The sequence below is a fragment of the Aquarana catesbeiana genome, linkage group LG01 (assembly GCF_042186555.1).
Source record: "Aquarana catesbeiana isolate 2022-GZ linkage group LG01, ASM4218655v1, whole genome shotgun sequence".
NCBI classification, from domain to species: domain Eukaryota; kingdom Metazoa; phylum Chordata; class Amphibia; order Anura; family Ranidae; genus Aquarana; species Aquarana catesbeiana.
The window spans coordinates 793,745,494-793,770,727 of NC_133324.1; the positions used below are offsets into that span (position 1 = coordinate 793,745,494).

Here is a 25,234-nt window from a genome sequence, read left to right on the forward strand (position 1 = left end):
AAAGGAATTATGTATTTTCCCCATTTAGGCGGTCGGCAAGTGGTTAAACAAACCTCAGTGTAACAAATATTCCAGTACTGCATTTTATAAAGGCATGGGTTTCAAAGGTAGGGAGAGACCTTAGTGGGCCTTTCAAAAAAGTCATATGTTTTTTTTCTAAAAAAAGATGCTTAAATCCATAACCAAGGCAATATAAATAAATTCTTTACCAAGTGAATATACAACAAACACAGCATCCTTTATTAAACAGGAAGCCTACAAAAAGAGGCTTCACTTATAAAATGCAGCCTCTTAATAAATTACTTCAGTAAAATAAAAATATATAGAAGATGAACGGTAACCATGTAACGAAGCATTAAAATGTTCCTCTTGTGTTTTTTATTCATCTTCATGGGTGCCAGTCTTAGCAAGCTGAAAATAGAAAATACCTCTAGTTAGGAAAGGCTGAACAATGATCCGCACCATGTTGACCAATGTAACGAAGGCATAGCGAAGGCCAAAACTTTTTTTTTAGTTTCTGATAGAGTGGAGATGGATTAGAACATTAGTCAGGTTTTTATTGCCAACTGTGTCCCTGTTAGGGAGTTTCACCTTTGTCACGTTTACCAGAATTATCAAGAGTTAAAATGAAGAAAAATACCAAATTTTGGATAGTCACTAGAGTAGAAATAGAGAACCAATCTTCAACTGGGTGACAACCAGGGATTCTTTAACTTTGGAGGGATTTCCTCTCACTTCCTGCTTCAGCTATGAGTCACGAATAGGAAAATCTCCCCAATTGTACACAAAAAAAAAAAAAAAAACAACACAGCAGTTACTTACGCTATCCAAAAATGAAAACAAAAGTTTTTGGATTAGTTTGACAAAAAAGAGAAACCAATGTATTTTTTTTTTCAATTTTTCACACACACATGCAAAAATGCACATTTGTACATGAAAATGTGACTGCGGGCTGGCAGCGATATGACATGTGTAGCTGGGGTACATAGACTAGCAACACTGCAGTTCACAATGCAACATGTTGCAGCTCTGACAGTAAAGCCCTGTACACGTGGGCTGAATATCGGCCAAAGTCAGCCAGTACAGTAGAAACCAGCCGACATTCAGCCGTGTGTACAGCTGCTTGTCTGACAGAAGCCGATCTCACGACTGGCTTCTGTTGAACGAGCACGCTGGAAAGAAAAGCAGCCAATCGGATCCGATCAGCACTTGCAGCCGATGGCTAGTCAAAGTCCCCCTGTCTGAACACAATAGCACAGCAGGGAGATAGCTGTACTAACATTGCATAGTTAGTACAGCGACCTCCTCAGTTTGAACGGACAAAAATAAAAAAACTTAAAAAAACGTGTGTACCAACCATAATGCCCCCGCTAGTCAAAGTCACCTGTCAACCAATCAAAAGAAGAAAGGCTGGAGTGTCAGCCAGGCTGACTGACCACACCAGCAGGGATCTGCTTCTGTGCTTGGCATGGTCAGAAAGCAGAAGGAAGGGAAAAGGACTGACAGAATCATCAGATATCTGATGCGAAATCTCAGATTTAAAGAAAAAAAAAAAAAAAGTTCAGTTAATAGTTATTATGGGTAGAGGGATACCTTTTAGATGATTTATTAAGGTTTATATTCACTTTATTTGTTAACAAAAAAAAAAAATAAAAAAAATTGCATAGTTAAATGCCTGTCTTGAAAGGTCTTGCTGCATATCAGAGGAATGGTGTTTGCTGCAAGCCGGAAGGTTATTTTTAGTCTTCCTTTCCCCTAAGCGATCGGTTTATTGTTCTGACCGGTCCAAAAGGGTATGAAGTAGAGGATGCAGGCTAATCTGTGACAAATTTTTACACTGGCAGACCAATAGGCAAGATGCAGTAGGGGGACTGAGCTATGCAAGTAATACTCAGTTTTTGTAATTGCTGGTCCTAGATCAATGGAACAATGGCTGAGCTGTGCGATACAAACAGCCAAGAGTATAAGGCACCTAACTATGTTAATACTAGTCAAGTATCTTAGCCCTGGAAGTGTATGTGGACTCTGGATGATGCCTGGGCAAAAATTGTGCTGGCCTTCTTGGCAGAAAGGAAGATGAAGACATTGTCTGGAGGTGATCTGTGATCCGTCTCAGAATTTACAAATGGTTGTGTTATACATTACTTAAGGGAATTTCTTGGGGACCCCCAGAACTAGTGTACCCATTGGAAGATTTCCCCTCTATTACTTTTCTGGGAACAACCCAAAATTTGCGTAATTTCTTTTGCTTTCAATGATAATTGTAAACAGGACTAATAGAGAGGGTGAATCTCCTTAACGGGGACACAAACCGAAAAAGAAAACTGGCAGGTGTTCTAATCCCTCTCTACTCTATCCAAAACTAAACAAAAAAGTTTTGCCTTTTGTTATACTTTAACATGGAAAATATATCTGCTATTAGGTACACCCTAACTTTAACATGTTGATAACATTCTTCATTTAAAACAGGACTGTTTTCAGCCCAACATTAAACTTTAAAACTTCAAAATGTACAAAGTTTTTTTTTACTTACATGCTAGATTTAAACGAATCACGGAACCCATCAATTTAATGGTGAAAATATAAAGAAAACATAAAAGAAAGAAATACTTTGATAAGTACTTAGATATATAAAATGAAAGCTTCACTTATCACACCACCACAAAACCTTTAGTTATTACCTTAACAACATCAACCCAGTTCCATCCCCGGGGTAGTTCACCTTTATGATCTAGAAATGCAAAACACACCAGTTATTTTATTAGTCTTCAGCAGTCTTACAGACTCTAGCACTACTACAGCAGTATCACAACACATTTATATTCAGTGAGCAGTAGCGCAAAAGGTTGTTTAATAAATGCTGCAGAAAGAAAAGGGGATCTGCATTGTCCAAAGCAATGACAGAAATATCAGAAGGGTGCTGGAAAAACAGATACACTCAAGTGGTATGCATAAATAACAATAAATCAGAAATGAAAAAGTCCATAGATATAACTCAGTGGCAGCTCCTCAAAGAGTGAAGCATACTCTGAAAAACAAAAGAAACAGAAGAGGGCTCCAGACTAAATGTAGCAGATGAATAACTGGATTTATTTAAAACCTGGTAAGTTGCCAACTGACTTAATAAATCCAGTTATTCATTCGCTAGGCTTAGTCCGATGCCCCCTTCTGTTCCTTTTATTGCCCATAGCAATGCAGTTCTAATATCTACAACTCACAGGCATCTCTATACTACAGAAAAGCCAGATACTTTTTCCTCTTGTTTTATTAATTGTTCCCACTGTCAGAACCAACTCAGGATTGTGATTTACTTTAATGGGAGCTACATGTGTCATTCTGTGGTTTTTCCTGATGGAACCAATCAGCTCAACAAAAACTGACAGTTAAACTTACCAGTAACGTTGTTTCTACAAACCTTTTTAGGATGGCAACACATGAGAGACGATAGGCTCCTCCCTACAGGAAACACAATCCATTCACAGCTGTTTAAAAGGCCCCACCTTTCCCCTTGTCCCTCAGTTGTAGTAAAGAAATTCTCCCAACCGATTCACAAGAGGTCTTCAATCACTTAGACACTTACCACCTACTGTATACCTTTTTCTCCACCCTTAACAGGGCGGGAAGTAGGCCTGCCGTCCTGGAAGGTTTGTAGAAACACTGCTACTGGTAAGTCTAACCGTTGTTTTTTTCCTCTCAACTTCCAGGACGGCAACACATGAGGGGATAATAAAGTAATCTGCAGGCCTACCTTAGGGTGGGACCACTGCCTTTAGCACTTTTCGACCGAAGGCTAGGTCTTGCTGTGACAACACCTCTGCTCGGTAGTGCTTCAGGAAGGGGCCTTGGCTTGGCCAAGTGGCTGCGTTACGAATTTGCTCTGAGGAGGCTCCCACTTTTATGCCCCAGGAGGTTGCCAGGGCTCTAGTTGAGTGTGTTTTCAACTTTGCTGGTGCAGGTATACCTGAGCTCTTGTACGCTTTAGTAATGGCTTGCCTTATCCACCTGGAGACTGAAGCTTTGGATGCTTGGAGTCCCTTCCTTGGTCCAGAAAAGAGGATCAAATGCTCCTAAATGCTTTTAACCTCTGTAGATAAGTGAGGAGGCATCTCCTAACATTTAAGCAATGACATTTCTTTTCCCCCTCGTTCTTAGGGTTCTCACAAAAAGAATGGTAGGGTTATTAACTGTGTCCTATGAAAAGATGATGACACCTTAGGCAGATATAAAGGATCTGGCCTGAGGATGATCCTATTGATCTGGTAGGATCAACACAAAGGGTTCTTTAATGGATAAACCCTGTAAGTCTCGTACCCTTCTAGCTGTGGTGATCACTAGCAGGAAGGCCAATTTTAAAGTCAAGAACTTAAATGAAAACTCCTATATAGGTTCAAAGGGGTGTTTAGATCAGGCTTCTAGTACCCTAGTCAGGTCCCAAGGCGGGAACCTATCTTTTGGGACAGGGGTAGCCCCATCTCTGGCCACCATAAATCTTTTAACCAAAAGGTTCCTTCGCTAATCTAGAGTCAAGAAAAACAGAAAGTGCTGCCACTTGTACTTGAAGAGTGTTAACTGCCACATTCTTCTCTACCCCATCCTGAAGAAATTTTAGGATTACAGGAACAGGAGGTGGAAACAACTTGCTTTTGTTTACACCAAGTAGAAAAGATTTTCCATACCTTAGAGTATATTTTTCTCGTCACCGGTTTCCTGCTCAACAGGAGAGTGTCTATCACTCTAGCTGAGCAACCTTTAACCCTGAGGATCTGGCGCTCACTAACCAGGCGAGTAGGTCCAGAAGCTTCCAGGGAGGCGCTACTGACAGCACCTTCAGGGTCGCAAACCAAGCCCTCCTTGGCTACCATGGAGCAACCAGGAGGAGAAGTCCCGAGGACTGGCTTAATTTTTTGAATGACTCGAGGAATCAGTGAGGGGGGGGGAGGCGTAAGCCGATTGGAAGTTCCAGCTCTGTGCTAGGGCTTCCGAGACCTTTGACTCTTTCCAGGGAGTGGGAGAAGAATCTCTAACTCTTCTGTTCCTGAAATTGGCAGAGAGGTCTATTACTGGGCAGCTAAAATTCTTTCGGGTTCAGCTCCCATTCTCCCTGTCTGACAGGTTGGCGGCTGAGGAAGTTTGCTTTTCCTGGTTATTCGTGCCCTTTAGGTGGACTGCCGACAACGAGACCACCCTGTGCTCGGCCCAGCACAAGATCTCTTTTGCTAGGTCTAGGAGGACTCTGGATCTGGTTCTCCCTGATGGTTCAGGTAGGCTACAGCCACGTTGTCTGAGCGAATCTGGACTTCTTTGCTTAAGATAGTGCTTTCGAAGGCTTTTAGGGCTTCTCCTACCGCTCTGAGCTCTCTGTGATAGGAAGAGGTCCGGGCTATGAAGTAGAATAGTAAAGTATCGAACCAGGCAGAACTTCAGCAATGCAGGTTTATTAACAGCTGATAACATATAGGTTTATGTTCAAAATATTACAATATACAGGTCTAATTTATACAGTTTCTTACAATGCATGCATATTAGATATAAATATTGTTATCCTCTAACCAAATTTAAACAATTGTGAATTGTTCTCACCTTGAACCAGAATGGGTCTTTACTGCCAATTTTTGGGAACCTCTCACCTGATAGGGACCAGCCGATCTGCCGGTCATCTGGTCCCCTCACAGAGTTCTGGGTTCCAGCTCGACCGAGTTCTTGAGGGAAATTCACCTGAGACCACATTCTGGAACAAGTTAAGAAGTCTTCTCTGACTCGTACGAGGAGACAAGTTATGGACAGATACTTGCCCATTGGTTCTGACCTCTATGACCCGTGCAATAGGGCAGCATACACAGAGTTCAGCCTTATGAGCTCCTATCTGACTTGTCCGTCTAACAATTGCAGAGCTTGCATTTATATACCATTTCACAAGTCTTATCTCAACTATCTTTCTTACCTATGATTGGTCGCTAAGATCTACATCAAAGTAACCAACCATAAATCTGACACCTGTTCTACAACCAGATAAACTTAATTATTCCCAAAATTCCTATATGTTCATTAAACTGATTTATAACTGTTTTTGTCCAATTAAAAACACCTGTATAGAGACAGTCTGGCACCCAGCTGTGTTATCAGACTCTCCTTATCTTGATACTAGCTTCAAGGATTTGCAGATTTACAACTTTGAGACAATTAACTTTCAATAACCCCACCAGATGTTTTATATGTTTCACTATATGCATGTATTTTAACAGTTTTAATGAGGGCACAAGCAGACCTTTGTTTGACCCTGTCAAACTTAATTAATGTTCTGTACATAACTTTCCTGTATTCCACCTAATTATTTTAACCACCTGTTTTCTTATCTGTCTGAGACAATTCTACATAACTTGAATCTATTCTAATGAACTTTCATCCAGTAGACTATCTTAATACATTTTCGAGAACACCTGTTTACAAGTACTTGTCATAAAGCAGAGGTCATTTAAAGTTCAACACTTAAAAATGAAGACTTTCTAAATCTGGAAAACACAGTATACATTATTAAAGATTAATAATTGTTGCTTTACTTATTGAATAATAATATTGATAAAACCACTACTATATAATAATATAAATAATAATAATAATAATAATAATCATCAATAAAATATATGCAAATCAATATATACAATATGAAATACATTGGCTAATATGAGATTCCACAACAGCTACTCCCCAGGCGCTTGCCTCCATGGTGACCTTTAGTGGATCCCACTGACCCCAAGGTCTGCCCTTTTCCAGATTGTTTGGGACTGACCACAACTTCAGGGAGGATTTTACCTGAGGGGTGATGACTAAACTTTCGTCTAGAGATTTGTTCCTTTTGAGGAAAGGTGGAAAAATTAAAGGTCTCTTGAATGCAGTTGTGCCTAAACAACTGCTGGGATGCTGGCTGACATGAGTCCCAGGACCCAGAGAATCTCCCTTCAAACACACGAAGGCTCCTATAAGCCTTTTGACAGCTGCGACTACTTTCTCCACCTTCTCCCTTGGGAGGAAGAGCTTTTGAGCCCGTGAGTTTACCAGGTAGCCTAGATAGGGTTGGACCTGAACTGGCAGGGACGATTTCTCCATGCTCACCAGCCAGCCCAGCTTTTGCAGGGCTGAAACTACCCTTGAGTATCAGTTTCCACCTTAGTAGGTGATGGACCAACGATGAGCAAATCGTCCAGGTAAGGTATTAGGCTACTGCCTCTGCTAGGATCTTCGTGAAGATCCTTGGACTGGCCGCTATTCCAAAAAAGGAAGTGCCCTGAACTGCCAATGGAGAACCCCTTCCTGGGTTACCACCGCAAATCTCAGGAATGCCCAGTGTTCCAGGAAGATCGGGACATGCAAGTTGGCATCCCTGAGATCCAGAGTAGTCATGAAAACACTCTATAACCTCTTCCTGCCCGCCGGCCATCATATGACGTCCTTGAATTTGTGCGGGTATATCTGAATGATTGCTGCTGCTACATCACGCCCGGCCTCCGCATTCAAACAAACGACGACGCCTTGGCTGGGAAGCATAGATCTTTTTTTATTTCAGGCTTTCCAGCCTAGAAGTGAGATATGGGGTCTTATTGATTCTTATTAATTCTGATTTCTCTCCTACGTGTAAAAATCATAATTTTTTTGCTAGAAAATTACATAGAACCCCTAAACATTATGTATGTTTTTTTAGCAAAGACCCTAGAGAATACAATGGCAGTCGTTGCACGGTATTTGCGCAGCAATTTAAAAAAAAAAAAAAAAAGTTTTGTGCTTTAGAAAAAAAAAAAAAAAAACAAACAAACAAAAAAAACAGTAAAGTCAGCCCAAATTTTTTGCATAATGTGAAAGATGAAGTTACGCAGAGTAAATAGATACCTAACATGTCACGCTTCAACATTGCACACGCTCATGGAATGGCGCCAAACTTCAGGACTTAAAAATCCCCATAGACTACGCTTTAAAAATTTTTACTGCTGTTTTGAGTTACAGAGAAGGTCTTGGGCTAGAATTATTGCTCTTGATCGAACGTTTGCGACAATACCTCACATGTGTGGTTTGAACACCGTTTTCATATGTGGGACTTATGTATGCATTCGCTTCTGCGTGCGAGCACACGGGGACAGGGGCGCTTTAAATTTATTTTTTTATTGTTAAATTTTACTTTTATTTTTAGTTTGACACTTTTTAAAAAAAATCATTTTTTTTAATCACTTTTATTCCTATTACAAGGAATGTAAACATCCCTTGTAATAGGAATATGGCATGATCGTCCTCTTTACAGTGAGATAAGGGGTCAATAAGACCCCACAGCTCACCTCTAGGCTGGGAAGCCAAAAATAAAAAAATATAAAAAAAATGATCTCGGCTTCCCAGCCGAGGCGGCGCCTCAGAACGATCAAAGAGACTCAGGCGACCTATGGTAAACATCCGGGGGGGGCGGCGGATCCTGTCTCCAACTCACCGATAGAGGCGTTGAGTCGGTAAAAGCATCGGGGGCGGTGGGAGGGGGGACATCCCCTCTCGCCGCCCGCAAGAACGATCAAGTGCCGGTGTAGGGAATCGCCGGCTGAAAAAGCTGATATCTGAATGATGCCTGTAGCTGCAGGCATCATTCAGATATACCCGCACAAAGTCAAGGACGTAATATGACGGCCGGCGGGGAGGAGCAGCTTCCCTGTGCAGCTCTGCTTGAGGAGAATATATCTTTATTATTCCTTACTGCCCCTATACTGTGCCCACTTACCTACCCCCTGTACTGTTCCCTCCTGCGCCCCTGTACTGTCCACGACCCTATACTGTACCCTCCTAATACAGTTAATTTTCATCCCTTTAATTATTTTTCCCATTATGGGCGTGAGTGGGGCCTCACGTCTAAGTATTGCCTAAGGCCTCACAAAGTCTAGAGCCGCCTCTGTTCTTGCAAGAGAGATGACATTGCTAGAGATTTCTCTAGGTCTCAGGGAGCCTGGGTTATGTATAAATCGACTTGGTGGGGACTGAGAGAACTCCAGTCTGTAGCTCTCTGATATTGTTTTGAGGACAAACGGACTCGTTGTTGTTGTCTTCCACTGTGGGAAAAAAAAGCTTGCAGCCGTCACTGATTTTTTTGTGGTTTGGCCAGGAGGTCGGAATAGTACCCCTGACTTGCCCCTCCCTCTTTGGGACCTCCAGGGTCTTTTGTATCCTGTGTCCTTTGTGTCCTGGGCTTGCAAGAAAAATTTTTCTTGCCCTGAGGGATCACCTTCTTTTTTACTGGGAAGGCCTTTTTATTTGCTGTCCTATCCAGCACTGCTTCAAGATCAGGGCCAAACACTAAATTCCCCTCGAAGGGAAGACCACATAACTTTGCCTTTGAGGCCGTATCCCGACCACGTCTTAACCCATAGTGCTCTACGAGCTGAGTTTACCAGGGCCGAGGATCTAGCAGACATTGTTATAGATTCAGGGGAGGCATCTACCATGTACCCTACCGCTTTCTGTAGTACTGGCAGCGCGTCTAACAGGTCTTTGCAGGAAGTTCCTGCTTCGATATGGGTTTTCAACTGTTCAAGCCAGTACTCTAGGTTCCTGGCCACCACAGTTGACGCCATAGCTGGTTTTAAATTGGCTAAGGTTGAATCCCAGGCTTTTTTTTCAATAAGGAATCTGCCCTTTTATCAATGGCGTCTTTTTAAGAAGCCCATATGCTCAAAAGCCAGGTCTGTGTTCTTTGACACATGTGAAAAAGCTGCATCAAGCTTTGTTTTTTTTTTATTCCATACTTCAGCGGTACTCTCTTCGAAAGGAAATTTCCGTTTGAGAGATTTAGAGAGGAAAGGGGCCCTTTCTGGGTCCTTCCACTCTTTTAAGATATAAATGTATGCACTGGGAATACACGATGTTTCACTTCCCCATGCCTTGGAATATTTTATTGTGTAAAGACAACTGAGCTTTGTCCTCTTTAATGTTGTATGGATAGTCTTTAATAGATCATCCACCTCTTCTAAAGATAATCTATAGCGTGAAGAAGAAGCATTTTTCTCTTCATCCTCAGAACCTGGGGAAACACTTCCCTCTTCGTCCCCTGAATCACTGACCCCCCTGGGTGCAGAAATACTTGGACGAGAACAGGATGGCGAGCTGCCTCTACTGTAATGCCCCGTACACACGATCGGACATTCCGACAACAAAATCCATGGATTTTCCGATGGATGTTGGCTCAAACTTGTCTTGCATACACACGGTCACACAAATCTTGTCTGAAATTCCGAACGTCAAGGACTCTGTGACGTACAACACGTACGACGACCCGAGAAAAAGGAAGTTCAATAGCCAGTGCGGCTCTTCTGCTTGATTCCGAGAACGCGTGGAACTTTGGGCTTCGGAATTGTGTACACACGATCGGAATTTCCGACAAAAGATTTTGTTGTCGGAAAATATGAGATCCAGATCTCAAATTTTGTGTGACAGAAATTCCGATGGAAAATGTCCGATGGAGCCTACACATGGGTCGGAATTTCCGAAACAAGCTCCCATCGAAAATTTTCCGTTGGAAAATTGGACCGTGTGTACGGGGCATTAGGCTGTGCAGCCGGGCGTTTGTCTAGATAAGAACGGAATGTCTCAAACGCGTCCGCAAGTTTTTTCCGGAAGGAGCTTAGTAGTTCTACTGGTTGAGTAGAGGATGTAGCTGAGGAAGTTTCCTCTTTAACTAGATCTGCTATACAGGTCCTGCATAACACTTCAGTCCAAGACTCCCTAAGTGTATTTTTGCAAGATGGGCATTTCCTTTTAAGAGGAGGGCAAGGAATGTTTGGCTCTCTCCTTGGCTTTTGTCTGAAATACACCAAAAGCCCACTCCATTAAAAACATATCTAAACAATAAAACCAGATAAACAGTTAAAGTGGAGGGCCACCCTAAAATAAAAAAATAGCTTGAAAAATCCTAAAAAAAAAATTAAATTTAAACTTACCTGAACCCTTCTGGCTAGGCAGTCTTCCTAATCTGCCTCTTCCTATTCCACGGCGTGTCCTACTCCTCGGTGAGCTGCCCCGTTGCCTTCTGGGAACTGTGTGTTCCCAGAAAACCACGGGGCCATTCACAGAGCGCCGCGCCGCTCACCCGTGCGCAGTAGGAAACTGGCAGTTTAGCCGCAAGGCTCCACTGCCTGTTTCCCTTAGTTAGGATGGCGGTGCCGGGACCCGAGAGCCGAGGGATGGGTCGGCCTCGGCCGGCCGACATCGTGGGCACCCAGGAAAGGTAAGTGTACTTATTTAAAGTCAGCAGCTACAGTGTTTGTAGCTGCTGACTTTTAAAAAAAAAAAAAATTCCTGGACGGAATCCCGCTTTAAAGCCCTTTAACCCTTAGGGAAACAATAACCAGCTGCCAAATAGAAGAGCTAACCCTTTAGCCCCCGTGTTTGTTACCGCAGCTTTACAACTCTAGTGACTCCCCCACTGAGTCACCATGCTAAAAACAAACACACTCTCTTTAGTGCTTGGTCCAAGGAGAGTGATGCATGCTCCCTTCCTTCCCCCCAAGAGAGTAAGAGAGGGAAAACACAAGATCCCTAAAGGAAAATAGACAGGGACCTCTGCCCCTGCTTACCTGGGTCTGACTGATGTTAGTGGCTCCTGCTACCGCCACTTGTTCCTCTGGATCCATGCTGCCGAGGTCCTAATGGGGTCCGGCTGCTGTGTTGCTTGATTTTCCTGGTCCTTTCGCCGATGCGAGGCCCGGAAATGACACCAGTTAAGTCGCCCCCTCCCCCTGCGTTCCAACGGCCGGAACCCGCGCACACTGCCGAAAGTCCTGCCCCGGGCAGAAATGACTCACTCGCCACCCGGGACCTAGAAAGCATGGAGGCTGAAAACAGAGGAGACACTGCTCTCACCGCTGTGGAGCCCGCTGTCCCTCCTTCCAGCCTGTAGCCGCTGGTCTGAAGAGAGCGGGGACCCCCAGCAGCCTGAACCCTTGCTGGGTATGAAGAGGAGGAGACACCGAAACACTCCCCTCCCAGAAGGGGGGATGCTGGGCTAGCCTGTATTCACAGACTACACAACAGGTATGCCCCATACTATCCCCAACTGGAGAGAGCGTAGCACACCCTTGGTTACCTACAGCGCTTCCACCATAGCGGATGGAAACGCTACAACTGAGGCCATGGTGGAAGTTACCTGTCTATAAAGAAACGGACTGCAGTGTTTCCTGGGAAAATGGGTGGAGCTGCGCTCTCTCCAGGTCCTGAAAGACGAGGTGAGAAATGTCTGCTTAGCGTAATGTCTTCCACATCACTATCCAGCCCTAGATCAGCCTCCTCCCCTGAACTGGGCTCAGATTTTGCCTGATTTTCTGCTACTTCTATCTATTCCTCTTCCCTAGCCTGAGCTGGGGGAAGTCCCAGAGAAAGAGTGGCAAATAGACACTTGGCCCTGGTTTGGAGAGTTAACTCTGAGAGGAGGGGTCCTCTTTAGGGGCAAGTTCCTCTGGGTCTGGTACCTGGTGTGAGGCTACAGAGGTGCAGAAAGATTTAATAGTGGCCAACATTTCCTCTTGAACAGATTTAAGGAAATCCTTCATTAAACTAGTTGCCGCATGCCCACCGTCAAATGATGGCGGGACGGTGCGGCTCCCATTCTGGGACGGCGTCCCAGAATGGCCGCTCTGGCGCACAGCCGCGCCATGTTGCTAGGACACAGCGCAACCCCAATCTCTGTAAAGAGCCGCATCCGCGCCTCTTTAACCATGTGATCGCCTGTGTCCAATCACATGTAAACACGGAGGTGCCAGCAATCGGCGCTCCTCGCCTCACACTGACAGCGGCATCTCCACATGTAATTAGGGTATGCAACAAATATGGAGTAAGTGGGAAAATATCTCATATATACATACATATATATCCCTCACACCGTTATTGAACACAAGCTGTTGTTGTTTTGCCTTGCGGTAAGCGCATTATTTGCCTGGTTGTGGATCACGGAGTGTGGTGTGGTATACTGATACTGAACACAAGCTGTTGTTGGCTTGCCTTGTGGTAAGCGCATTATTTGCACGGAGTGTGGTGTCTCATCTTCATTACAGAGTGTGACAGCGTTCACTTTAGGGTTTTTCCTTTTGCTATATTCTTATGCACTTGTGTAAGTTTCCTACCTTCTTCTACTCTAACCAGTTTTGGCAGTATTACACTATGGCCAGTTTCTTTTTATTTACATGTCTATGAGATGGAAGTCTGGTGTCCTTAATACATCCTTTTAGCCATGGTGTATGCAGCTTAAGTGTACCATCTGGATTGTTTATACCAAGACGTGATACAGGCTGGTGTTCGCTTGCCTTGTGGTAAGCGCAATTACTGTGTGTTTACGGATACTGTATGGGGTGTCACACACATTTTTCATCATTGACTCTGGTTGGGATCACCCAAGGGTCTCTTTTGGACTGATTTCAGATCATCACCTACAACCTATTCACATCTAAATATATATGGACACTTATTTAGATTCACTGATATTATATATGGACACTTGTGTTTGATCTATAGATACATGTGTAAACCCATATATTTTTCCACATTTTATTTTCGATATTTCCTATATTTTTGCATTTATATGTACTTCCTAACGGAAGCTCTCAAGTTCACTTCACGGGATTTACTAGTGATTCAGCGCAGTTATTTCTTTTTTTATTGTTATTTTGGTGCACATCTCACTGTTTAACTGCTGGGTAGCGCAGTATTTTTTTGTTTTTTATAATATATATATATCTCTATCTATCTATCTATCTCCAAATAAATAAATAAATAAATAAATAAAGGGGGTGTAATCAGTATAATACTATACCAAAAAAAAACAAACACACCACACACAAAAAAAAAAAAAAAAAAAAGAAGAAAAAAAAAGGAAGACTACCACACGCCCTAAAGAGTTAAACTACAAAAAGAATGTATTGCTCAAAGAAGCAATGTACAACAATTTATTAGCACAATGACCCAAGACCCCCCCATATAATCCAACCCTCCCCAAAAATATTGTTCTTAAAACCAAACACACTATGAAGGACAAAAATACCCCTCGTATGACCGAGGATCAAAAAAGTGCAAAAAAAAAAAAAATAGGCAAGCCCACCCTCCCCAATGCAAAGCACCACCCTTGATTTCTAAATAATGGCTCAAAGCCAGCTAAAAAAACGGGATCCCTGCAGCTCTTTCCTAAAGCGGAGCAGTATGTGTCTGTGTAAAAACACATACAGTATAACATATCACACTATCCCATAATGGAAAGATGCACAGAATAAGAACCATACACTATAGTATCTACAAAGTTACCGTGGTCATAAGTCCATCAGTCAGTGGGGCTGAAAGGACAACAGAATTGAACATGGGCATATCATAATGCAGTCAAATATTTATACATCCTTATTCCATGCGAGTGTAATGAAGGTTATAATCAGTCCCGACTGCTTAATCCAGGTAAGTAGTCATTGAGAACAAGGAGATATAACATCACTGGAGAAAAACAGCATAAAATGCACAATACTGATCCAATCTGCTCAGATATTCATTCATTGTACATAGGAGATTACAACAGATTCAAGTGAAGTAAAGCATGGCAACGTGAAAGGACTCCCGCAGCGTGCAGGTAATTATATTCACTCCCAATTATAGGCAACACTTCTCAATGTTTCTTCATGCTAAATTTACTCACAGATCCCGCTGGTCACAAGATTCAGATTGTGCCGATCAGTATTTCTATTTCGGTATATAATATAGTGATTCTCCAGAGTCTCTGAGAGGAGGTTGGATGCATTAGAAATATTAAATGTATTCATTAGTTTATTAACACCTGTGCATCCATACCACAATATTACATAAGAGACACTCTAAAGTCACTAAATGGATATCAGGTGGCTACCAGAAAGAGGCTGCTACAGTATATACTGGTCAGTCACACACTGGTCGATCGAAAACCAATGAAATTACATCGGCCCTTGGAAGCCGATGTCATTTCATTGGTGCCCTGATTACAATATAACGCCAAAGTCACCAATCAGTGCCCACCACTTCCCAAGTGCCACCAATCAGTGCCGGCTATCAGTGCTGCCCATCACTGCTATCGATCAATGCCGCCTACCAGTGCCTCCTCATCGGTGCCACCTAATCAGTGCCCACCAGTTCAGCCTATCAGTGCCACCTCATCAGCGCACGTCAGTGAAGGAGAAAAATGACTTAGTTACAAAATTTACTGAGAGAAACTAAGTAAAAAAACATTTTTTTTTCAAAATTTTTGGTCCCTTTAATTTTTTTTTTTTTTTTAGTAAAAAAACTCAGCAGAGATTAAATACCACCAAAAAAACTCCATTTGTGTGAAGAAAATGATAAACAATTTGTTTGGATATAGTGTAGCATGACCGCGCAATTGTCATTCAAAGTGTGACAGCACTGAAAGCTGAAAAATGGCCTGGGCAGGAAGGGGGTGAAAGTGCCCTGTAGGCAAGTGGTTAATCCTGAGGCCTCTTTCCCAGCCAATTTGTTAATGCATCAGTAACAAAACAGCTTGGTGTGAGATTTAGACAATGTTTCCCCACAATTAGTGCACTTTTTTGTGGAGCTAGTGCTAGCGAATGTAGAGGGTGGTTTGTTAGGGACCTCCTTAGCTCCGCTTGGGGAATTTGCAAGAGAAGAGGAAACAAACCGTCACTCTTCCTGCCCCCCTTTTCTCAGGCCACAGGCCCCCTCTCCCAGAGGCAAGAGCATGGAGGTCTACCAGGGATTGCTAAGGTGTAACCCCCCACAGTATGTAAAAGACACTTACCAGGCCCTGGCTTGCTCTTGCCTGAAGCCACCTGTGCTGCCTTTCCATCCTTGTCCACGCAGGTGGGTTAGGCAGGCTTGTGCTTCTTGCAGCTTCTCTGGCGCTGAGTAGTTCAGAGAGCTATGTATTCCCCGGTGCTACGCGGGTCTGCCGCCTCCTCCACACTTTGTGCCATGTCCATTCTGCCTCTTTCTTGCTCTGGCCGGAAGTTCCGGTCCAGAGCAAGGCTTGGAGTGCACCGATTCCATCATCGGCCGGGCCTTCACCGCATGGATATCGCGCTCTGCAGGAAGGAATCTTGAGGAGAGCCGCGCTGCTGAGCCCTATACACAGGCAGGAGATCACTCTCTATACCCGACCACCTGTACATCAGAAATGAGGCGACCTGTGAGTTATAAGGTGTGCAGGTTGGTGCGGCCCTCACCAGCATTCCTAAACCTGGCTCACAGGGGTACCATCCGACTCTCTGGTCTTCTGGTCAGAGAAAAAAAAATAATAAAAAATGTTTCGCTGTGGAGAACAAACAATCAATACCGAAGGACAAGGGGAAAGGTGGGGCCCTTTAAACAGCTGTGAACTGATTGTATTTCCTGTAGGGAGGAGCCCATCATCTCATGTGTTGCCATCCTGGAAGGCGAGAGGAAAAAATGGATTTTTCAATAGACGTTTGTCAAAGGAGCTGGCCAGAAAATTCTTGGCCAAACAGTGACTGCATCTAACCTGATGTAGTCATTGTTTGGGTTTGCCAACAGCCAGCAACTGCAGATACAATGGCCACCACTGCATTTACTCCACAGTACAACATATCTATCTATACACACACGTATATATTTTGGTCATTTGGCACTAAGGATTCCCAAGAACCTTTTGATCACCGGCATTACTAGGCAGTGGATACTAATTTTCCCTTGTCCCTTCCTGAAATTTAGGCAGATTTGAGGTGGGGGTGGAGGGGAGTGGAAATGTATTACTAATGGGAAAGAAGCCGGTCCTTTGCCAGAAAAGGAGGCCCTAAACCAAGGCTATACACTGCCCTGTTTTGGCAGGCCAAAAAAAAAAAAAAAAAAAGGGAAGAAGAAATGAAACTCCTTGTTAGGCATAACAGATGGACTGTTTGATCATTAAGATATCATCCAAGCAGTATGGGAAAAAAAAGTTGTACAATGACCATATTTCTACATTTATGTGGTCATTGTGAGATTTCCTCACATGATCACATCCAAAAAGTAAATACCTGTTTTGTCTGCTAGTTTGCGCTTCTGTGCTTTTGTCAACTGCTCCTTTTTGTCTTTTTTCTTGCTAGATGCAGTTATGTTTGTTGGTTCTAAGGTGCCATCACTTCCTGCCAATGTCTGGAATGGAAAAATAGGTCTTAAAAAATATGTAACATTATTTCAATGCATTTCCAGATTTGGACTACAAAAAAAGTAGAAGCTGCTAAAGTTAAATAGGCTTTGGGGGCATCAGTCTGATCCTGGCTTTGCTATTTTATGGGTTACTGTGTTTACTGTGCTAGATTAAAGCGAGAGTCCAGCGACCAATCTTTTTTTTTTTTTTTTTTTTAGGTCATTGAGACACTTTGGTAACCCCAAAATAATACTCACAGTTTGGGTGTAATATTTCCGCCTCTGTCTGTTTTCGTACTGAAGAATAACTTAAAAAATGTGATGCTGGCTGTTTCCATCTTGCTTGTGGGCATGTGAAGCCCACAAGCATTGATTTCCTGGATGTGGTGAATGCTGTTCATTCACAGCTTGTTCACACGCATGATCATTGTTCCTGCACTGAATCTTGGGAAGCCTGACACTAAGCTCCCAGGAGACAGCGCGGCGCCGGGGAAAGGCAATAAACAGGCCTACTCCCGTGGGAGGAGAGACAGTGCCACAATAAAGTACAATATAAAGGTAATTACAGCGATAAAAAAAATTTCCGTGCGGCATTTGAACATCTATGCAATTAACTGAAGGGGGTAAGATTAAGTTAAAAATTTGAGTGGAACCCCGCTTTAAAGTTTGAATCCCTGTTCTTCATATATGTTCTAGGCCAGAGACTCAATAGGCAGTGAAGCCAGAATAAGGATGAAGACCGCAATACCTGTGCCTAATCTGTACCACACAGCATATTACACCAAACTTGTGGTGTGAACGGGGAACGTAGAAAACAATTGTTTGCAGGATGTAAGGTGGGCATTTAACCAACTGGACACATCAGAAAAAAAAAAAAAAAAAAAAACACACACACGACAGTTTAACCTTTACCTTCACTATCCAAAACCGAAAAGGCGTTTTTGGCTTTAGATATACTTTAGAAACCATGGGACCCTTACAGGATCAAGTCTGCGGCAATCATTTTGTGCAAACGTGTTTACGCCCAGAGCACAGTATGAAAACACTGGGAATCAACGTGGAATTATTATCTCACACTTTTCTTCCGGGCAATAACGACATCAAACCGAAATCTAAACACTTACTATAGTGTTGTTGAATGGCTGGTGATGTTCCATTAACTCCTCCTTATTGTCTTTGGCATACTCAAATAAGGTATAAGTCATGGCTGTACCAAGGTTGGCTTCCACCTGGTTTTGTAACTTGTTTGCGATACTCTGTTTGACCTGTGGGGAACTGGGACAGAAACCCACCAAAAATGATTAAATAATATTACATAAAATTAGAAAAACACAACATATCAAAGGACTGCAAAAATATACACTTACATCTGATTGTTAAAAAATGCATTCATGGATATATTTGGTGCAGTTTCTGGATAGGTTTCTGGCCAGGATATTTCAATCAGAAAAGACTTGGAGTCCCCCACATCACCAACCTATATAAGATTACAAAACCAAAAATGATAAACTGGTTTATATACACACGGTATATGTGTGCTGGAGCTAGTGCAATAGTCAAAATGAATGCATCAATGCCTAATACTAAATTTCTGTATACAATTCATGAAGGCAGCTATAATTGTCGATTACATATACGGTTTATGCATACTGTTTAGCAGTGCAACATAACTGGCAGATTTGTAAAAAAGTACATGAAGTGCAGACCCAAAACCAGCAAAAAAAAAAAAAAAAAAAAAATTAATGGAAGGTCATGTCATTGTTTTTTTACTTGTACAAGTCTTGCTTACATGGACCATAAAAAATAAAATGTACCCAGTAGAATGTACCATTTTATACAAGAAGCTCAGAACTTCATAGTCATTAAGATCTGTGGTTATATGAGGCCTAGGAGGTACATAACAGAAGTCTTGACCAACTGCACAGTTACTGTCTTTCAAACTATTTAATTGAACCTATACTGTATATAGACAAGTAAATGAGTAACATGGATGGTTGTGTATCTGCACCACTTCAACCGCATCACTGATCAGGAATTACTTTTATATTCTCTTCGACTATGGTGATGGCAGAATGCAGTGCATGTATGGCAATAGTATTCCTACATTGCAAGGGGAACAACTAGCACACATTCCTTCTGCAAAAGGAATTGGTCCTCACCCTTTACGTTATCTCTTCATGGGTCAATCTTTGCAAGGGATGCAGGAATGGCTTTTAAATACTAGGCTGTTAATGGCTACCATCTGGGACACCTTATGGGGCGTACGCACGGTCGGACTTTTCGGCTACAAAAGTCCGACAGCCCGTCCGACAAACTTTCGACGGACTTGCGGCGGACTTTCTAACGAACGGACTTGCCTACATACGATCACACAAAAGTCCGACGGATTCGTACGTGATAACGTACGACCGGACTAAAATAAGGAAGTTGATAGCCAGTAGCCAATAGCTGCCCTAGCATGGGTTTTTGTCCGTCGGACTAGCATACAGACGAGCGGATTTTTGGGTCCGGCGGAGTTACGACTTAAAGATTTGAAGCAAGTTCCAAATCTAAAGTCCGTCAGATTTGCGACTGGAAAAGTCCGCTGAAAGTCCAGGGAAGCCCACACACGATCGAATTGTCCGCCGGATTTGGTCCGCCGGACTTTTGTAGCCGAAAAGTCCGACCATTAGATCTATGATGTAATCCCCAGGTGGTTATTTTTAAACACAGTACTCCTAAATCATAGGTCTGGAATACAGATTACTCCTAGTGTGTAATTAATAATATTATTATTACATAATTTATGCAAATTAAATAGTACTGGTAGAAAATGCAAACTAAAAAGGTTAGTCAAAAGCGGACCGCATTACAATCTAATTCTACAATCACCTTCTGATTTACCAACAACAATGTAGTGCATGGACAAACCTAAACAACTTCTTTAATTTATATACAATCAGTGAAGTACTTTCGTAAAACATAGGTCTGAGTAAACCTAAAGGAGATTGCAAAATCAGAATGCAACATGTGTCACAACCATAAACCCTAACTGTAGCTTCCCAAAAAATCAAGTCAACACAATATGTATAATTGTTCTAAGTGGCCCGGCGGAGGTGCACATCAGAATCGTATCATCATCTGGTGCCAAAATGGAGGTCCTCAACCTACCATAAAGGAAAATAGTCCAGTGGCGCAATACTTTTAGGAAAACGGGAAGAAAGCCTCCAGGAGGACCAATGACCACCAGAACCTTTAAACGCAACCAAAGGAACAGACTAAAAAAAAGTTGAGTTGCCTACATCAGTCACGTGGCAGGATCCAGCACGTCTTCAGGTAGAAACCCTCAAGTAAGCTACTTGACCAGGAACACGGGCAGTCCAAGACCTAGTCACCTGAGGAGGACCCCAATAACCACAATCATCAGAGCCAGGGGAAACAAGACAAACATGAGGATGTGCACTCCTGGATGGTCGAAAACGAAACAACCAAGGATAAGGGGGAGGGGCTTTTTAAATCTTTCTGGTGTGTGTTTCTGTTAAAGGCAGAACCAATCATCTCTCAAGCTGCTCTCCTGGAAAATTATTTGGGAAATTCCAGTTTTCAATCTTTTCAAATGTACTCAATGAAACGGATGCTTAGGTTTGTTATTTTTTCCACAAGTGACACATTTGGTGGTGGTGTTTGGGCTGGGCATTAGCGTGGTGGTTGCTAATAGTTACACTATTGTTTTTACTGCATATAATAAGTTCATGCTTCCACTTTTATAAGATTCAGTATGCACATGACATATATTTTATTGAGCCACACTTTACTGCAAAATATGTTAATTGATTTACATACAAATTTATAATCATTAATCTATTTCACTTTATTTCTTAGATTTCGTGAAATAAAAGTTAGCATAAAAGAAAAAAAAAAAAAAAAAGGAAGAAGAGGGGGGGGGGGGGGGTTATATATCTATATAGCTCTCTATCACAGAAAATCAAGTTTTACCAGATACTGGAAACCGCTGGGCCCAATCTCCTTAAAACGTTCATCACCTTCATAGATGGATCGAAGAGCTTCCAGCTCCATCTAAAGAAAAGCAAATAGTGACAAGATGATTAGGGGAAGTTCAGTGCATGGTCAGAAAAACAGTGTCATTATCCATTAACTTTTTCCAGGAATCTTCCAGGATGGCTTACAAAGAGATAGGCTCCTCCCACCTAGCACAGGAAACACATGATCCACATTATAAAAGTACAACACATGCAATAGCCCCTCAGTATTAACAAATAACCGAAGGCTTCAAAATAAGCAATCATCATTAAACCCTCTCATTAGCCTCTGCCTCTGCGTGTCATGCTTGTGGCTGTCAGAATCTTGCTATTCCTCATGGGAGTTGTAGTTCTGCAACAGCTGGAGGTCCGTTAATTGCATATGCTCTAGTGGCTCAAATGGTGTTTTACAAACACTTTGCAACCCCGTGGATAAGTCCCAGGAAGGGAACCTCCTTGACTTGGGGACCCGCTTACGGCTAATGGATGTAAGAAATCTCTTGACTAAGGATGAGCTCCGGCGTGTTCGCATGGCGCACGTGCCGAGCCCGCCAGGAAGTCGGCACGGCGCAGCGCTAATCACAGGCAGGGAGACATTTCCCGATCTCTGCAGCCGCACATCGGGAAATGTCTCACTGCTTGTGATTAGCGCTGCCCCGTGCCGACTTCCTGGCGGGCTCGGCACGTGCGACATGCGAACACGCCGGAGCTCATCCCTACTCTTGACCAAGGGCTCTTCTGCCAGGCTTTGAATAAATCCAATTAGGAATCTGTGGCAAGACTTGAAAATTGCTGTTCACAGACGCTCCCCATCCAATCTGACAGAGCTTGAGCTATTTTGCACAGAAGAATGGGCAAAAATGTCACTCTCTAGATTTGCAAAGCTGGTAGAGACATACCTAAACAAAACTTGCAGCTGTAATTGCAGCAAAAGCTATTTCTACAAAGTGTTAATTCAGGGGAGCTGAATACAAATGCATGCCACACTTTTCAGATATTTGTGTAAAAAAAAAAAAACCCACACACACCACACAAAAAAAAGCAACAGCGGATGCGTTTTTCATTTTTTTTTTTCCAAACAAGGTGCTTTTTTTTTTTTGTTTTTTTTTTTTTTTTACTGAACCAAAAATGCAGCACGCATGACTTAAAGCAGAGCTCCAGGCGCCTTCAGAAAAAAATAAAAGTCAGCAGCTACAAATACTGTAGCTGCTGACTTTTAATATTAGGACTTTTACCTGTCCCCTAATCCAGCAGTGTCTTCACCGGAGCTGATTTTTCAATTGGCTCTTGGGTGCTGTCGCCACCATCTCGGGTGAAAGAAATCGGCAGTGCAGCCACAAGGTTCCCTACTGCACATGCGTGCTGCACTTTGTGAATGGCCCGCGGGCGGGGGAAGGAGGAGGAGGGCTGAACTTCCGGATGAGTTCGCTGCGGCGGAGCCACGTGGAAGAGGGAATGGGTACCTGTCACACCAGCTACCTGCTCCCCGAAATGTGTCAAATGCGGGGGGCGGGGGGGGGGGGGGCAAATAAGCAGAGCTTTTCCTTTTGGGTTGAGCTCTGCTTTAAAAATGCAACGAGTGGCGGCAGGCCACGACCGGCGGCGGCAGCAGCAATAGGCCATGACCGGCGGCGGCAGCAGCAGGCTACGACCGGCGGCGGCAGCAGCAGGCTACGACCGGCGGCGGCAGCAGCAGGCTACGACCGGCGGCGGCAGCAGCAGGCTACGACCGGCGGCGGCAGCAGCAGCAGCAGGCTACGACCGGCGGCGGCAGCAGCAGCAGCAGCAGGCTACGACCGGCGGCGGCAGCAGCAGCAGGCTACGACTGGCGGCGGCAGCAGCAGCAGGCTACGACCGGCGGCGGCAGCAGCAGGCTACGACCGGCGGCGGCAGCAGCAGGCTACGACCGGCGGCGGCAGCAGCAGGCTACGACCGGCGGCGGCAGCAGCAGGCTACGACCGGCGGCGGCAGCAGCAGCAGCAGGCTACGACCGGCGGCGGCAGCAGCAGCAGGCTACGACTGGCGGCGGCAGCAGCAGCAGGCTACGACCGGCGGCGGCAGCAGCAGCAGGCTACGACCGGCGGCAGCAGCAGCAGCAGGCTACGACCGGCGGCAGCAGCAGGCCATAACTGGCGGCTGCAGCAGGCTACGACCGGCGGCGGCAGCAGCAGCAGGCTACGACCGGCGGCGGCAGCAGCAGCAGGCTACGACCGGCGGCAGCAGCAGGCCATAACTGGCGGCTGCAGCAGGCTACGACTGGCAGCGGCAGCAATAGCAGGCTACGACCGGTGGTGGCGGCAGCAGCAGGCTACGACCGGCGGCGGCAGCAGCAGCAGCAGGCTACGACCGGCGGCGGCAGCAGCAGCAGCAGGCTACGACCGGCGGCGGCAGCAGCAGCAGGCTACGACCGGCGGCGGCAGCAGCAGCAGGCTACGACCGGCGGCGGAAGCAGCAGCAGGCTACGACCGGCGGCAGCAGCAGGCCATAACTGGCGGCTGCAGCAGGCTACGACCGGCGGCGGCAGCAGCAGCAGGCTACGACCGGCGGCGGCAGCAGCAGCAGGCTACGACCGGCGGCGGCAGCAGCAGCAGGCTACGACCGGCGGCAGCAGCAGGCCATAACTGGCGGCTGCAGCAGGCTACGACTGGCAGCGGCAGCAATAGCAGGCTACGACCGGTGGTGGCGGCAGCAGCAGGCTACGACCGGCGGCGGCAGCGGGCTACGACCGGCGGCGGCAGCGGGATATGACCGGCGGCGGCAGCAGCAGCAGGCTACGACCGCCGGCGGCAGCAGCAGCAGGCTACGACCGGCGGCGGCAGCAGCAGCAGGCTACGACCGCCGGCGGCAGCAGCAGCAGGCTACGACCGCCGGCGGCAGCAGCAGCAGGCTACGACCGGCGGCGGCAGCAGCAGCAGGCTACGACCGGCGGCGGCAGCAGCAGCAGGCTACGACCGGCGGCGGCAGCAGCAGCAGGCTACGACCGGCGGCAGCAGCAGCAGGCCATAACTGGCGGCTGCAGCAGGCTACGACCGGTGGTGGCGGCAGCAGCAGGCTACGACCGGCGGCGGCGGCAGCAGCAGGCTACGACCGGCGGCGGCGGCAGCAGCAGGCTACGACCGGCGGCGGCGGCAGCAGCAGGCTACGACCGGCGGCGGCGGCAGCAGCAGGCTACGACCGGCGGCGGCAGCAGCAGGCTACAACCGGCGGCGGCGGCAGCAGCAGGCTATGACCGGCGGCAGCAGCAGGCTACGACCGGCGGCGGCGGCAGCAGCAGGCTACGACCGGCGGCGGCGGCAGCAGCAGGCTACGACCGGCGGCGGCGGCAGCAGCAGGCTACGACCGGCGGCGGCAGCAGCAGCAGCAGGCCACAACCGGCGGCGGCAGCGGCAACAGGCTACGACCGGCGGCGGCAACAGGCTACGACCGGCGGCGGCAGCGGGCTACGACCGGCGGCGGCAGCGGGCTACGACCGGCGGCGGCAGCGGGCTACGACCGGCGGCGGCAGCGGGCTACGACCGGCGGCGGCAGCGGGCTACGACCGGCGGCGGCAGCGGCAACAGGCTACGACCGGCGGCGGCAGCAGGCTACGACCGGCGGCGGCAGCGGCAGCAGGCTACGACCGGCGGCAGCAGCAGCAGGCTACGACCGGCGGCAGCAGCAGCAGGCTACGACCGGCGGCGGCAGCAGCAACAGGCTACGACCGGCGGCGGCAGCAATAGCAGGCTACGACCGGTGGTGGAGGCAGAAGCAGTAGGCTATGACCAGCGGTGGCAGGATCAACAGCAGGTTATGTGCAGTACTTGGGAGAGTTTATTAGTCACATTGCGGTCTGCCGAAGCTGTGCATACACAGTGTGGGACTCACCTCTTGGTCCTCATTGGCAGTCATGATGTAAGCAGTGCGGCTGCTACAATTAATAGATAACAGCGCTGATCTCACAGCCTTTTACCGCATACACAGCCAGCCATTGCTCTCAGACCACACTTCTCCGCACTGCGCATGCCCGTCACCCCACGTCTTGTGTCAGGGCGTTGGTAGCAGGGCGGCCATCTTTATTAAGGGAAAAATAACTAAAC

The 25,234-nt window shown here is 45.7% G+C and overlaps 1 protein-coding gene across 1 annotated transcript; it reads right to left on the bottom strand.

Annotated features, from left to right (window-relative positions):
- Positions 1-219: 219 nt before the first annotated feature.
- Positions 220-25,177, bottom strand: RWDD4 (RWD domain containing 4). The gene is made up of 7 exons (XM_073607036.1): positions 25,023-25,177; positions 21,115-21,195; positions 18,507-18,616; positions 18,264-18,414; positions 17,028-17,145; positions 2,534-2,731; positions 220-411 (listed from the first exon to the last, which is right to left on the bottom strand). Exons 1-6 carry the CDS (start codon positions 25,044-25,046, stop codon positions 2,652-2,654), a joined length of 564 nt encoding a protein of 187 aa, XP_073463137.1. The 5' UTR covers positions 25,047-25,177; the 3' UTR covers positions 220-411; positions 2,534-2,651.
- Between the last annotated feature and the right edge of the window lie 57 nt (positions 25,178-25,234).